General features: G+C 45.0%; 2 protein-coding genes across 6 annotated transcripts in view; one reads left to right on the top strand and one right to left on the bottom strand.

Moving 5' to 3' along the window:
• RNF32 (ring finger protein 32) overlaps positions 1-5725 on the top strand; it is a 52357-nt gene extending 46632 nt beyond the window's left edge. The window contains exon 9 of the mRNA XM_040464450.1: positions 5553-5725. Within this exon, the coding sequence (XP_040320384.1) occupies positions 5553-5705 (153 nt within the window). The 3' untranslated portion in view covers positions 5706-5725. The remainder of the gene's footprint in view (positions 1-5552) is intronic.
• Positions 5726-6097: 372 nt separating this feature from the next.
• The window catches only part of LMBR1 (limb development membrane protein 1), a 154810-nt gene continuing 148879 nt past the window's right edge, over positions 6098-12028 (bottom strand). For 3 of the 5 annotated variants that reach the window (XM_040464439.1, XM_040464441.1, XM_040464444.1), the window contains 2 exons: positions 11107-11268; positions 6098-7993 (listed from right to left, as the gene is read on the bottom strand). In XM_040464439.1, the coding sequence (XP_040320373.1) occupies positions 7908-7993; positions 11107-11268 (248 nt within the window). In that variant the 3' untranslated portion in view covers positions 6098-7907. The remainder of the gene's footprint in view (positions 7994-11106; positions 11269-12028) is intronic. The other 2 variants (XM_040464440.1, XM_040464443.1) reach the window with 1 other exon arrangement.

A 12028-nucleotide genomic window follows, 5' to 3' on the forward strand; every position in this document is an offset into this window, starting at 1 on the left:
TAAGATCAAAGATTACACTAACGGATTTTCCATGAGTTTTGTTGAAAAATGGCAAGGTTCTCAGGCCTACATGTAGAAACACACACACACACACACACACACACACACACACACACACACACGCACACCAGGGTGAAGCCTGTACCGGGGGCGGGGGGTGGGGAGGCAGCCTGGCTAGACCACCTTCGCAGGGTTGAGGTGGGCAAGTCACGGGCCACAGACACCTGTGCCCGGGGGGGCCAGACGCCTCTTTCTGCTCCTCCTCCTCAAACACGTGGCTCCATCCTTGAAGGCACTTTGCAGAGGAGTTCACATTTGTACTTTCTGAACCCAGCCTAATTCTTTGTTACACAATGTCTCTGGGATTTTTAAATACTTGAAATTGTTGCAAACAGTTAAACAGTGGTGAAAATCGAATTCCCTTATACTCTTCGCCAGCTTCCCCTCATGTTAACATGCCATGGTAAAATTATCTGAACCACAAATTAACAATGATACAAAAGTATTAGCTAATCTACAGATTTTATTCGAATTTTGTCAACAGTCTCCAGGATGTTTTGTAAATAAGAATTTTCATTTCTTTGCCGGGGTGCCTGGGTGGCTCAGTCAGTTAAGTGTCGGACTTCAGCTCAGGTCATGATCTCGCGGTTTGTGAGTTCAAGCCCCGCATCGGGCTCTGTGCCGACGGCTCAGAGCCCGGAGCCTGGTTTGGATTCTGTGTCTCCCTCTCTCTCTCCCCCGTCCCTCCTCATGCTTTGTCTCTCTCTCAAAAATAAGCATAAAATTTTTTTTTTTAAATAATAAAAAAATTTTTCTTGGCCAGTGTGAATGCTAATCTGTCTAAAGGAATACATCTTCCAAATTATAATTCCAGTGTGTATGGTAAAGTCATCATATTAACTGGACATTTCCAGACAGAATGAGTCACTAACAAGGACTCTGGAAGAGTAAATACAAGTATTAATAATTCAAAACACAAGATTAGTGTTCGGTACGTCAATAGAGGAGAATATTCTTCAGAATCAGTTTATGAGATACATCAATTAGAGGTTCAGGACATAAAACTTAGAAATAGAACTCGATGTGTATGGACATTTAGTTCATGAAAACGGCGCTGAAATCACATTACTGTTTAACATACGGCTCTGTCATACCGGCCTGTCCTTTGGGGAAACAATAAAATTAGTCAAGGATAGGACAGAACTGCATTGAGGTGCTCCCATCGGCTGAATGCGGCGTCTGAATCTAAGAGGGGTCGCCATCTGCACAGAAGCCACGGAGGGTGGGCGGCCAGGCAGCTGTGCACTCGGTGGGCATCCGAACTCTTTCAACTGTCTTCATGGGCAAGTGGGCAAGTCACAATCCGAAGCGGCTCTTGGGGTCCCAGCTGTCCCATCCCGTCCCATCCATGGCGCCACGGAGGAAAGGAAGGGTGGAGGTGGGGCAGTGCCAGGCGTCTTCCGAGTCACCTTCCTGGAGGTCCTACACAACACTCTGCACAAGCTCCCTGGTCAGATCCGCGCCACATGGCGGGCACAGTGCCACCCTGAAAAAAACCGGAGCTGGGTCGCCTGGCACGAATGGTTGCTGTGTGGCCAGTGACGTCTCTGCACAATCGTGATCTGATTCCTTTCGGCAAGACAAATCCAGATAAGAGGTTGATGAATTACGGGGGAAAAAAAAAAAATACAGACACAGAAGCAGTTAGGTGTGGGGTAACAAAAATGATCCGGGGTTCCATGGTGGTCATGGCTGCTCCACTCTGTGCATATACTATATATCAACAAATCATATGCTTTAAGAGTGAGTTTTGTAATATGTGAATTGCATCTCAAAGTAGTTAGGGGCAAAAATTGGGAAATACCTTTAAAAGTCTTAGGGTAGCGAAGGCCTTAGTATGGCACCAAGAAATTATGGGAAACTGCACATTTTGACTACTTCAAAATGTAAAGTTTCAATACCATAAAAACCCAATATTGGACAAGTTTAAAAAAAAAACCAGGAAAAATATACACATCAGAAAGATAAACATTTAATATCCATATGGGCTAAGTATATTTAATACTAATTCACAAAAGTAGAAATACAAACAGCTGATAAATTTTTTTTTTTTTTAATTCCCAGTAGTTATTAAAAATGCAAAGAAAAACAATGAAATGATTGCCTCTCAGGTCGGCACTCCCGTAAAAGACCGGCAAAATCCAGTGTTAGCTAGAGAAACACATCTTCACGTGCTGTTGATGAGAGTATATTGATAGGATCTTTCTGGAAGTAGTCTGAAAATGTGCATTCCCTTTGATCCAAGACTTTAATACCTAGGAACTGGGTGAATTTGTAACTCAGAGTAAGAAATATGTATTTGGGCTTCCTCCCCATTCCTGGCACGGAGATGAAGCCTGTGGAATTTCCTAAAGCGATAAGAAGATAAAGGTGTCTTTTGATATGCGTAAGGAGCCCTTTGGACCACACCTGAGCTTCCGTGAATAAGCTGTCTTTGGGAAAGCTCCTACAGCAGGCCAGTGGGAACTACCACCTTCGGTCCCACCCTTCCGACCCGTGGGGAGCAGGAAGGCCTGGAGCCTGAGGATCGCTAGTGGCCAATCCTTTCCTCAATCATGTCTGTGTAATGAAGCTTCCATTGAAAACACCCTAACTGAAGGGGTTCAGGGAGCTTCCGGGCCGGGCAGCACCTGGCGGTGCGGGGCGGCTGGTGCACCTGGCGGGGGCAGGGAAGCTCTGTCCCCACCCCGACCCCTGGCCCGTGTGCCGCCTCCATCCGGTGTTCCTGAGCTGGACCCTCTGTCACTAGCAGGTAATCCGGTAAGCGCACTGTTCCCCGGACTTCCGTGAGCCGCTCTAGCAAATCGCTGAGCCAGAGAGAGGTGGGAACCTCTGACTGAGAGCTGGTTGGTCGACGCACAGGGGACAGCCCAGACCTGCCACTGGCGACTGAGGCGGTGGTGGGAGCCAATCTTGGACTGAGCCCTTTACCTGTGGGGTCTGCACTAACTCCACGGACATGGCGTCAGAAGGAAATCAAATTGTGTGCCACAGATACGGTATCCACGGAGAACTGGGAGAAGAGGCTGGTGCGGGAAAACCCCCCCCACACGTGGTGGCCAAAAGTGAAGTACTGAGAGTGCAAAAAAAGAGAAGCTCTTCATCACAACTTTCTAAAGCGAGAACAGAACAATGTGCTAAGACATATGCAAAAGCTATCTGTAAGTACGCATAGCCATTCGATAGGATACAACAGCTGTGGCTACTCAATAGGGCAGAACGGTCCAGCCCCTCAAAGTCCCAGCGTGTCCCGGGTTCGCAGGGGCCACTGTTGGCAAGCAGTGTATCTTTTAAGAAGAGCTTTCCAAGAGAGAAGACATTAAGACATTCACCCAGGAGGTTCAGTGACTGATCAAACTTTCTTCCTCAGCTTCGCATTTAAATCTCTACCTCCTCACATTCAGACACTGACGATCTTTCTGCTCCTCCGGAATCACGCACATCAGGTGCCGCCGCCCTACTTCTCATCACCCATGCTTGGGAACTTGACTTCTCCAGTAGGTTTAGGAGAACAGAACACCAAAATCGCACCTAAGACGAAGTGGGCTTCATCTGAATTTCCGAGTTGATCACACTTGAAGACACTTTCACCGAACTGAATTACGCAGAGCTGGAAGTTAACTAACTTCTCTTCCAGAGTAGTTCCCAGATCTCTTCCTCCAAAACGAAGGGATCAATCACCTAGTTTTGAAATTTCATAGCCCACTTTTTAGAGCTTTAGCAACTTCTTCTTTTTTTTTTCAACGTTTATTTATTTTTGGGACAGAGAGAGACAGAGCATGAACGGGGGAGGGGCAGAGAGAGAGGGAGACACAGAATCGGAAACAGGCTCCAGGCTCTGAGCCATCAGCCCAGAGCCTGACGCGGGGCTCGAACTCCCGGACCGCGAGATCGTGACCTGGCTGAAGTCGGACGCTTAACCGACTGCGCCACCCAGGCGCCCCCGAGCTTTAGCAACTTCTACTGATTTTAATTACATGTTTTGCAGTGCAACAAGTAATCTGCACGTATAATACTTCGGCTTCAGGGGTGTTTGCAGTGATGACTTTTACCTAAAGAATATTCAAAAGCCAAAATGTTTTTGTATTCATTCATCTTTCAACTAGATCCTGAAGCCGTATTTTTCAAACTAAAGTTTACGATCCCTTGGCATTAGTGGTCTGTGTCTAGTATCCTAAAAAATAAAACAGAAAATGCCAGCGTGCATCACATACCGAAAGTAGGTACTATTTCCTTAAATTGTCGTTCACACGTATACACGCGTGTGAGGGTTACAATGAAGAGTGTATTTCTTCCTTTCGTCAAAGAGCTGGAAAGCCACTGCTGTGAAGGCTTCTGTCTGCCAGTGAATTCACCAGTTGACAATGGCCATTCACTCTTCCAAGAACTGTGGATTAGGCTGCCCAGACCACAACTGGGTATAGCTCAGTCCTTTTATGGAAAAGATTAGAAAAATCAACTAAGTAACTCAAAAAATTCGATGACACCCGTGATTTCAATTGTTGATGGTACATTTTAGCTGTAACTGGTTGCAACAAATTGCTCTACCAAGAACTCCACAAAAAAAGAGAGAAAACATTCACTTCTTCCCCCGCTCAACATCCCACCAGAGTCATTACTGCCTTTTAGAAAACTGAAATGGAAGCATCCTACACATACGCTTAAGTTTCAGCCACGATGCATTTAAGATTTAAAACTCAAACACGCATTTGAATGCTTATAAAACAAAGTATGAAATCACCTTTTGTAAAACTTCAATTTCTGAGACATTAAAAAGTCACACTAGAAGTGTCTCATAGAAACAAACAGAACCAACAGATAATTTGCAAACAGAACACTCTAGTAAACAAAAATGACTTACCAGTGCATCTAAACATCATCTTTAACCCACACCAGTTTTTAGTATAAAAGTCAGTGAGTGCTGTACGTAGACTCATATTTAAAAAAAAAAATATTTTAAGAACTTTGTCTTTATACATTAAATACTGCGCTAACAACAAAGAAAGCCACGTAGGGTTCTCAAAGCCCACGTTGCAGGCAGGTTACGGGGTGAAGGAGGACCAGGGCGGTCCTCCGTGCCCCAGCAAACTGAGGCAGACGTCGAGGCCCTGAAGATCAGGTGTGTACAGGGTGAGCCACTAACGCATCCAAGAGTCAAAACCAGGCAGAAGGTTTCATTCTCGTCCACGAATCCACCAACCGCTCAGTATGGCGCCGAAGGAGCTGGCATGTGCGTGTATGTGTGGGCACACGTGTAATTTTCACATAGTCTCACTTCGACAGCAGGTCTGTTTTTGCACAGAATATATATAAGGCTAAGTAAATACTGAATCTAAGAAATACTTGGAAACATCAGTAAAAATTGCAAATGTCATAATCTATAAGATGTATCATTTTAAAATTACTTAAGTACTGCAGAAGCAATCAAAGATAAGAACTGGCCAAGTCTCCTCACGCAACTTTGTAACTACGGTGCCTAATGCCCTTTGCAGGTGGATCCTAAGGTGAGACTAAGCGGAGCATCTGACAGGGCGACCGTGGACGTCCTCCCACCCGGCAAGAACGAAATGGCGGCCCCGGGCCTATCCTCCTGCTCCAGCTCCACGAGCGCGACAAAGGCAAGGCCCGCAGGGCACCTGTCCTGACCAGAGCCCAAGTGCTCGGCCTCTGTGTGCCACGGCCCGTTTCTGTCGCAGCCTCTCACAGCCGGCCTCCAGAGCATCCAACAGGAGCACCTGCATTTACAAAGTCTGTCCCCCAAGAGGAAGTCTCTGTGTGTAACCAGGGATGCACTGTTTGGAGTGGCTGCAATCATGCGGCGAACAGGGAGGATATATCAACCTGCATTTGTTCCCACAAAAGGGGTCTGAGGCCCCAGGCTCAAAACCGTCCCCCCACGTGAGGTGTGTCCTTGGTCCCAGAGCCATGACGAGGCATCCAGTAGCAGCTGTAGGAATTTATGCTACATTTCACCGCTTACTAATCCAAACCTGGCCTAAGTTTTCCGATGCAAAGAAACTTTCAAATGAACAAAGAATTGATACAGACATTGAAAAGTTTAATATTTGACTCAGAAATTCTCAGACATCTTACAAACACCCAGGAACTTCCTACGGATGTTAAGTTACAAGTGATGTTCTTTTACTGAAAGAACTTTCTTTTCTCTTCTTTCCTTGACCAGGTCTGTTCAAAATATGGATTGCAAGCAAGTTTCAGTAAAAATCAAAGCTTGCAATTAATGTTTAAATAGGTGTGATTATCAGTGAAATTAGGAAATAGCCATCTTCTGTTCATTTGCTCACTATGCAGGTCTCATGCTGAGAGATTCCCAATGCTACACTGGTGGTATTTACTGAGTTGTTTAGAATCACAAAATGGTCTTTTATTTTACAACGAAGCTGCATCTTAACAAGCAGAGAAGCTCAGAAGGAAATGCAGAGGTATAAATAAAGGAGAGGTATACTCAATGGAACTGAGGAATACACAGATTAATTTTTCTTATTATTTTGGCTCTAAATGGAAATTTTTTATGTCAAATATATACAGCCGGATTTTCATAAATTTCTCCAAAAAACAACTTGAGAAAACTGTTCTTTTACTTTTGTCTGAACACAGACAATCTATTGCCATACACACAGTGCATGTGAACGTAAGTGTTTCTGGAGACTGCATAACTATGAATTGTGTGCAAAGGGGCTCGTGTCACGTGTCTGCATGCACAATTTTCAGTACCCTATCCTAGTGCCTCGTAACACAGAGTACAATTTTATAGTTTTATTCAGTGGACTTAAAGTCAAGAAGCCATCCCAAGAATTATTTACAATTCAGTAACTGAATGATTATCTGATCACGATACATCGTAGAGCTATTCTTACATCATGAATGCTGATATTGTGCATCTGGGTGGTAACCTGGTAACTTTTATAAATCTGAGGTTTAAATCGGCATATACGAAAGGAACCAAAGCCTGAAGAGTGTGGTGACAGCGGGGTTTCTACCACAGATGATTTGTAGTTTCATAACGGGACACAGGAGAACAAGGAACTGAGAGATATCTGAAGAAATGCTTTAAAAAACCGAGTGTACACATAGCCTATAAGGCAAAATCTAAGTTACAAGTGTATTCAACACCGGCAACTATGTTACGAGAGGTAATACTGAGTCGCATACACGTGAGACGTCGGAGAACGGTGACCACGTACTACTTCCGGCCGAGCTGACCACACCGCGCGGTGGCAGGCGTTCCCACGTGTCCTCCCACGGATCGGGTTTTACAAGAATTTCGCCTTCCTCCCTGGACTCAAAGGCCAATCGCTATCACCCTGAAACAAAACCCGGAACTATATGCTTCTGTCCTTTTCCCTAAGGAGGGGAGAAACCTCATCTGCAAGCGCTGCGTCCCCATGCGCCACCCAACGGGGGCAGCCGTAAGCCTGCGTGTCTGCAGGGCCTTCACTTCACAGCCAAGCACCAAGGATGCCTTTCTCGCGGCCTTCTCCGTCCTGAACAAAGTATATAATGGGATTTAACTGAGTTCTTAGAAAGCCCCGGAGTTGGCCTCAAAACATGCTCGTCTGGGTGACTGTACCAACCGCCGCCAGCACCCGCGTCCACAGAAGAACGTGCCGCCCCGAGGAGCCTGTCTGGCCGGCGAGTAGGGGGTCCGCACGGAGTTAAACGGACACGTGGCCTGTGGCGGCCGAGTTCTTAGGAGACTGTGAAAGCGGTGGCGCCGCCGGGCCCGGGCGCTCACCGGGAGGCACCGCCGGGGCGAGTCATTTCTGACCGACGGGGCGGTCGGTCGGGAGCCGGGGGCTCCCGGGTCAGTGGCAGAGCGCTGCGCGTTCTCACAGTGCTTTGTGATGCCCGTTTGCAGACGGCTTTGATGTCTCTGAATCCCTTGACGTGTCTGATAAGTGAAGCTTATGCAGCCCTGCAGGAAAATTGAGAAAATGGTGAGAAAGGACGTACTGTTGCGCGGCTGCGCAGACGGCCAACCAGGCAGAGTGTCCGGTGTCACTGAGGAAGCTGGGAGGTGCTGGCCAGGCCCCTTAAGGGTGAGCGACCTCTTCTCCCCACTGGGGGCGCCCGGGGGCCTAAGCGGTAGACAGCGGGGTCTCAGGAAGCCACGCCTTCTCCACAATTCGGCACAGCTCTGCGGCCCCGCAGGCTTCCGCTTTCTTCAGTTCACTCCCTCCCCCACCCCCCCCCACTCCCGTGCCCCTCCCGCCCCCCGCCCCCGCACCGATCCCAGGAGCACGCTCTCTCACGCCTCCTCCCGCAAGCTCATCCAGACAGACCCAGTGTGCTTCCCGGGGGACCTAACCCGACACAAATATGATGGCGTTCTTGTTTTAAAATGCACACATACAAGTATACACACAAGAAAACACATGGAAAGACATACCAAAATATTAAGCATGTCATTAAAAAGAAAAGCAATGGAAAACATGATCAAAAAGAAAAAGACAAGAAATGGCAAAAGAATAAACTGAACATAAATAATATTCCAATATTCAAAGATAGTTCACAGAGTAAGAAAGTATCACTATCTTCTAAAGTTACATTAGTTTCCTTCTGTATCATACATCAGTCACTCACATAATGCACCTGACATACACAACTGTGCCCTCCCGGGGATAAAAAGTAGAAGATAGTTCATGTGGCACCAAAGCTCTCAGCACTTACTAATAAAGTGAAGCACAAAGATATTCAAGAATATATAACCAGTCCATCTATGGAAAAGATTTTGAGGAAACATTTTTATGAGGCTCAGACCTTTGTTGGCACCTCAAAAACATACTTGGATGAGGTTTTTTCCCTCTAAGATTCCAGATAGCTATCTACCTGGCAGTTAAGCAATTTTACATCCCTCTTAAATCAACACAGCACTCTGAATTTTAAAGTTTCTATCACCTGCATATGTTCATAAAAGAAAAGCTAAAATTGAGTCTGTGTATGATGGATGAATGGGAAGGAAAAAAGAAATCAATCTAACATAAAAAAGAGTTCTGATCCCAGGAATGGCCAAACCATTGAGTGACAACAGGAACCCACAGCTGCTGGGGAAGCGTGTTTCAACATGGCCTGCTAGAGAAGGAACTAGGCGGACAGAGAACCAGCGGGGTAATCCCGCCCGAAGCAAAAGGGAATCCCCTTTTAGGACACATTTCCAGTTGTTACTTCTAAAACTCGGGGGCAGCACAAGCTACGCATCTTTAAAAAAAAAACTACAACGTCTCTCTGTGCGGATACAGTCACCTCCACCGCCATCCAGTGTTTGTTTATATACCCGGAGTACACCAGGTACTCTATGAGACAGACACTGTCATTGTCAATGGACATAGCACCAGAGGGGAAAAGCCTACAAAAAAAAGAGGGGAAAAAAGGAGACAGTTAAATTTTATAATCAAATTACGATTCCCAGTGAAATCAGACTGAAGATCTCAGATGAGTCACACATTATTACATATACTTAATATGGAGGATCTTTTTCTAGGTATGATGCATGTCCTCCTTAGGCATTCCAAAGAGTAACAGAAAACGTTTGGACAAAAAAACCTTAAATCCATCTAGTGGTTTTACACAAGTCTTGATAATTCTATTGCCTATTATGGTCAAAGGGCCAACACAACATACATGACTTCACCTTAGGTTAATGATACTTCCCTACATTAAAAAAAGCTTCTTTAGAAAGATGATATCCAGAATACTTAACTCAAAACTAAGTGTACAGTAATTCATCTACAGCCGTCTCATGTCAGTGACTAGTCAGTGGGAATCGACCTGACATTATGGCTAACTAACCTCACTGATGCTACCACGGGCTTCAAAATGAAGTTCTCACTTGAGACATTTGGCGGGGAGAGCTATGGATTCCCACGTCACCTTACAGATTTTTACCTTGTCGGTATTATGAAAATTTAGGCATGAAAATCCACAATTATCCGCTGCTTCTGCTGAAATGAGATGTCACTTTCACTTATAGGCCACTATTTCACCAACCATCCCCTCACAGAGTGAACTTAAAGTAAAATACATATGAGTAGATAATCTGAAATCTTTTTTCCTTCCCAAAGGTCATCCCTTCAACCACAGAGGTTGGAAGAATTTGGTTGGGTGAGAAGCTTCATGTTGCTCAGAAGGTGGAGGTTATCTGGACCTTAATCAGTACGGGGCCTATGGCAACCACTACAAGCCACAAGAGAACACAGACTATAAACATTCAAATGATGTCAAGTTAGGTAAACGACCTAATGTTAGGAGTCCCTGCAATACATCGCTGCCTTTCCCTTCTTGTATTATAAAATTACACACTCCAAACCCAAGAGGGTTTATACAGCAAGACAGTTTTTACTGCCCTGGTATTCCTAAAATATAAAGCCTGATGTATGTTTAGTACTAATGTTGAAGTAAGCATGGAAAACACATTTGGTAAGTTACATTTATTCCCTTTATACCTTAGCCAAACCTAAGAGTTTTTTAATACTGTCACAACACATGTGACTCATGGACTACATGATTCAGGAATGCCCTCTCCCATATTAATGACAAGAACACTAATATTTTTATCCTGACTTGTTTGGCTTACGGAAGAGAATTATGGATCAGCTTGATATTGTAAACTCCAAGCCTCAAAAGAGATCTGCAACTAAAAAACAGTAAGAGGTGTCGTTACCAAAAGAGAAGCTTAGCCCGTTATTACCCTCACCTCACCACAACCACCATCGTCTTAACGATAAAAGAGCTCATTTTATTGAGCCCTTCTGATGTGCCAGGACTATGCTCAGGCCCTTACAAGAAATATTTCAGTTAACATCCACAACAAGAGAAGAAGGTATTATCACCATTTTATAGATAAGGAAGCCGAGGCTTAATGAAATAATTTTACACAAGAGCACAACCAATAAGGAGTGGGTCAGAAATGTGACCTCTAAGGTGTTACACATCAGGAAAAATGAAGAGATGAAGACTTAAAATCAATTCATATGGCAAAATTAAAAATTAGTAGAAAGCGAGAAAAATACCCATAAACCTCAGGATTACCTAGGGCCTTGAAAAGTTCTTCTCGTACAGCAGAGGTGAATTTTCTGACCAGACACAATGTTGTCACAATAGCAAAAAGCAAATTGTAGGATAATACAATATAGAAATTTCCCAGCCAATTAAACCTTCCAAAGTCTCCAAGTAGATCAAATCTAGTGATTCCTGTTAAAAATAAATAAAATAGCCCTTAATAAAATCAGGTACAATATATTTAAATACGTTACAAAATAAAGTACAAAACAGATCAAATTCCATGGACTTTCTCATTTCTGTTAGTAGGTATCCTAGTTGAAATCCGTAATTGTTATCCTGGGGAACAACCTCAACCAGCTCTAACCTACTCTGTCCGGGTGTCACGGTCTCTTCTTGGAAGCGGCGGGAGCTGGAGCAAACACCCCTGCCACTCGGCACGCTTACACCGACAAGACATCCACTGTGCCGCTGCTCACGGGGAGAAAGCACAGCGTGCTCAACTGAGTCTGGAAACAAGAGTCGTGGAGTCGTGGCGGACGAGACACCTGACAAACTTCAGGCTTCGCACCTCCCCACTGCTCGGTCCCCCTCTCCATGCAGGTCCCAGGTGACTCTAAGGAGTCACCTCCTTAGAGAGGCAACTGTCCCCTCTACATAAAACAGCCGGACCCCTCCATGGCCGGCTACCCCAATGACGTTTCTTTGTAACACAACACTACTTGAAATAATTTCTTTTCCTTTCGGGTGTCTTTGCTGCCCACCTTCCCCACGGGAATGTAAGTTCTATGAGAACAAGGACTTTGTTTTTTTCACTCCTATGTTCCCAATGCCTAGAGCCATGCTTGCCCATACTTAATAATTACTACATAAACGAATAAACTAACAGGGTGATTCTTTTCTAGGGTAAGTTAATAGGGTAGTTCTAATAAACTAAGAGGGGAGGCAGGGG

The sequence above is a fragment of the Herpailurus yagouaroundi genome, unplaced genomic scaffold (genome assembly GCF_014898765.1).
Source record: "Herpailurus yagouaroundi ecotype Mexico unplaced genomic scaffold, PumYag 483, whole genome shotgun sequence".
In the NCBI taxonomy this organism is placed as follows: Eukaryota; Metazoa; Chordata; class Mammalia; order Carnivora; family Felidae; genus Herpailurus; species Herpailurus yagouaroundi.